At 37.7% G+C, this 4,430-nt stretch overlaps 1 protein-coding gene across 1 annotated transcript in view; it reads right to left on the bottom strand.

Moving 5' to 3' along the window:
- The window catches only part of KIAA2026 (KIAA2026 ortholog), a gene marked incomplete at its 5' end in the record, with an annotated part of 19,594 nt that extends 16,164 nt beyond the window's left edge, over window positions 1-3,430 (bottom strand). The window contains one exon of the mRNA XM_010148119.1: window positions 3,298-3,430. Coding sequence (XP_010146421.1) covers window positions 3,298-3,430 — 133 coding nt within the window. The remainder of the gene's footprint in view (window positions 1-3,297) is intronic.
- Window positions 3,431-4,430: the final 1,000 nt, after the last annotated feature.

Genomic DNA, 4,430 nt, shown 5'->3' with positions numbered 1-4,430 from the left:
GGGAGAGTGCTAGCAAGTGTACGGGAGCACACGAGGGAGAGTAAGGGAGAGAGTAATGGCTCCCAGATCCACTCCTCGCCTCTGCCCCGAGCATGACATGCTATGGAATGAAATACTTCCTTGGTCGGTTTGCGTCAGCTGTCTGAACTGTGTGTCCCCTACACTGCCTGTAGCGAGAGAGTGTTGGGAACACAGCTGCAGTATCAGAAGCTGAGAGACACCTTGATTTTGGTGCAGGCATTTCCCAGTGCCAGCTAAAAAGACACGTTATCAGTACTCTTCCCAGCCTAAATCCAGGAACAGAATTTCCTACCAGCCTGTAAAGAAAGTTAACTCTTTCCTGACTAAACCCAGCACACATACAATGGTTCATGCTAAGCAGACAGACAAGCCAGCAAAATGCATTCTCATGTCCTTCATTTGTGGCCAGTCATATCTGCACATGTAATGCACTGCAGCATAAAACCTGACACTGGGCACTACGGCAGAAAACAGCCCTTGTGTATTCTGTAGCCTACCAAGGCATCTCGTGCCACTTCCTCATGTTAGCAGTCAATAGAATTAATTACTAACATCTGAAAGAATATGTTGTGCACAGAATTATCTTTCTTCTAAGATATACAAAACATTTCACAGTTTTAAAAGGGTTAATATATACACTACATAGTATTAGTGGATTGTATAAAAAAATCAAAATGGAAAATAAACAATGCCACTACTACTAGGATACAGAAATGCATTTGATACAGCAAAGAATGGGATGTTTGAAAACATCGTATTAAAAGGACACAAAAAATTTCTACAGAGTAAAACAAGAAAATTATTAATTTCTGAGACTCATTTTTGTTTAAATAAGGCTAAGATTTTGGCTTAAATAGAAGAAAAGACCATTTATGAGCCAGATAGTACCACCTGACCACTGAGTAAACTTTGAAGTGATAACTGTATCATGCATTGAATAGCCAGGCACAAGCAGAAGGCTTAGTCAAGAGCAGACTTGAAAACTTCCCTGCCTTCATTAACACCACAAAGAACAAATAAAAGTCACTCTTCTCCTTGCTTACAAAAATGAACAACAAAAAAAAAACCCTATCCTTTTCCCTCAGATCTAGAGCTAGTTTTTAGCAAAGAATTGTGGTTTAGTTGTTTTTCTGTGCAAACATGGAAGATTTCTCCAAAGCCCAAAAGTTACACCAAATGGTCTGTTATTATTCCTTAAGTATTAAAATATTTAAAAGGAACAGACATTTAAAAAAAGCTGATAACATTAAGATACATCACTACGAAATCTAGCATTACCTTTACTATGCAATTTCATTCTCTAGCACAGTCTCTTTCCACTAAAAAAAATGCAAATTAATGACTGATAAAGCTATGACTTAGCTCTCTACTTCAGCATTACATAGATGCCTACTAATTTCTACAGATGGTAGAATTGTCTTTACAAATGTATGTGTTGCAAACTCTCCTCAGTAATACCAAATGCTCTAATGCAGGAGAACAGCTACAAACTGAAGGTGTGGAGGTTCAGGCTGGACCTTGGAAGGTTTGTTTTCATTAGAAACATATGGCATTAGAACAGGTTGCCCAGAGCAGCTGTTGAATCTTCCGTCCTTCCTTCTTTTCAGAATTCAGCTGGTCAGGTCATGAATGACTTAATGCACTGACAACAGTCCTCCTTCAAGGTGGTGAGACCTTCAAATGTCCCTCTCAACCACTGACTGCAGAGTTCCTTACGATGAAAGATAAAAGCCTCCGAGTATGACCTGATGTGTTACGGGATTAATAAATAAACAGAATGCAACACCTAATGGCACAGAAAGAACTGACTGCAGGAGACTAGCCATCACTGTTCCACTCAAGGTAACCAAAATACAGTTGTTCAGGAAATTCCATGAGAGTGGTTTAGTGGAACAGAAGGGTTAGTACAAAGGAAGAGTTATTACAGCCCTGTAGTTCAGTCCTCTCATCAACAAGGGGTCTGTAGAAATGGGGATCTTTTTATGAAATCCACAGGATTCTATTAGCCAGACAAGAACCGAAATTATCCAACTACATCAACCCGAGACAGTACTTTAGAACTAAAAGCAGTTTTTACCACTAAAGGGCTTGGTCTTAATAGATATGTGAAGAAACTTCCCCTTCATTTTATTTTAACTAATTCTGAGTTTGATAAAAGCCTGTGTTTCTAACTGATTATTTGAATAGAAATATCCAATACCTAACTTGGGTGTGAACCGAGTTACATTCCTATGTGGCCTGTAACTCACATTCCCAGTACCTCTGCCTATACTTCGCACCTGACTTCTAGTTACTATCATGTTCCCAGTAGTGACAAAACACAACACTATTTTCTTCTGGAAACACAACGTAAGGAATTAATAACAGGGCAAAAGAGAATCATAGAATGGTTTGGGTTGGAAGGGGCCTCAAAGATCATCTAGTTCCAACCCCCCTGCCATGGGCAGGGACACCTTCCACTAGACCAGGTTGCTCAAAGCCTCATCCAGCCTGGCCTTGAAGACATCCAGGGATGGGGCATCCACAGCTTCTCTGGGCAACCTGTTCCAGTGCCTCACCACCCTCTCTGTGAATAACTTCTTCCTGATGTCCAATCTAAATCTCCCCACTTTCAATTTAAACCCATTACCACTTGTCCTGTTACTGCAGACCCTTGTACAAAGTTCCCCCCAGCATCCTTGTAGGCCCCTTCAGGTACTGGAAGGCTGCCATAAGGTCTCCTGGTAGCCTTCTCTTCTCCAAGATGAACAAGCCCAATTCTCTCAGCTTTGAGAAAAAAGGCCTCGACAGAGAACAAGCATAAAATGTGACTTTCAGCTGTGTTAAGTTACAAGTAAACTTTAAAAATACAAACACAATAAAAATACATTTTAGAAATGTGTTCAATGTTTCCATATAGACACAGAAACACATTAAACAGATTCTCAACTGAGAACTTACCTTTTAAAATAAGGTTTCTGACATCCAGAGCAGCCAGGAATGCTGACTCCACTCTCCATTATGCCCCAGTATAAACTATTCTGGCATATTCATCATGGAACCCCAAAGCAGACTGGAGCCAGGATACGGATATATGGGGTAAGGACTGAACTTTGTAGGGGAGGTTTTGTTTTGTTTTTAAATAAACACACACACAACCACAATATTATGCAGTTTTATAAGATTTTCTTTAATCTTTACTTTATATCCCCTGGACATAAAATAAAGAAAATTAGATATCTTATAAAATCATGCAATATTGTTGAAAAGGGGTGGTGGTGGAGGGAGAAAACTTACCTTACCCTTAATAGGCCTGCTCCATTCTGCAGCGGGGTTCTGTGGTATGTGTGACATCACCAGTCTAGCGTTTTCTAGTGATGTCACACAGAGAGGGAGTTGGTGATCTGCAGCTGCTTTGGACATCAGATACCTAAAGAAAAAGAGATTGATAACTTTTTCAATTCAAATATGGATTGACATTGAATGTTTTTATTAACCAATTTACAGGCCAAATACTTGAATTTCAGACAATTACTTCAGTGTCAGTTTTGACTGAGTAAGAATGCATGATGAGATTATGCATTTGTACTATAAAAACTAATCTACAATTGATAGTGTTTTCTTTTTAAAAATGCTTAAGAGTTTTCTTCTACCACATAAGTTCCTGAAAGTCAGTATCTGAAATTTTACCTTCAGCAACATCATTCTGAATATTACATAGATACAAATATCTCTCAACAACTAACTTCTGATCTAGTAAAGTATATTAAAAATTCACTCATGATATCTCAATGAAAGTTATCTTTGGGTACTTACTGCCAAGTAATGAAAAGATGTATCAGCCCTCAAACTTTTTTTTTTAAAGACTCCACCTTGCATTTCTGTGACCTAGATATCTGATCGCACCAAGTAATATCTTAAAATTGTATCCCATACTCCCTATTAAACATTGCAAACAACTGAAGTAAACAAAAAAACCGGCAAAAATATTATTGCTATTGAGAGTGTCTCTCTCATAATTTAGTTCACTAATAAGACATGACTTTTCACTCACACATTCAGCCACATGTCCTAATTTTTTTTAGAAAAAATTACTACATGATCATCAGATTAATCTACCAAATTTATTTTAAAGATATAAACCACAAAAATACAGAAGAAAGTTTATTACCATCATGATCTTACTATCTTTTTGAACATCAGAACTTTGTGAAATTATCTAGCATCAAACTGTGACATTTTACCTATCATTAGAAGAACTTCAAGATATTAACTAATTTATACTTCTGTAACTCATGAAGAAACTGGTTGTATGCAGTATCTTATTACTATTTACAAAGAAAGCTGTCCTTTAAGCTATTATGGATCTTAACTCCCTTTCACACAGCTGAAATTTACATCTTTGTTACTCTGGATATACAAGCATTTAG

The sequence above is a fragment of the Eurypyga helias genome, unplaced genomic scaffold, assembly GCF_000690775.1.
Source record: "Eurypyga helias isolate BGI_N326 unplaced genomic scaffold, ASM69077v1 scaffold15893, whole genome shotgun sequence".
NCBI classification, from domain to species: Eukaryota; Metazoa; Chordata; class Aves; order Eurypygiformes; family Eurypygidae; genus Eurypyga; species Eurypyga helias.
This window is presented reverse-complemented; position numbering and strand designations above follow the sequence as displayed.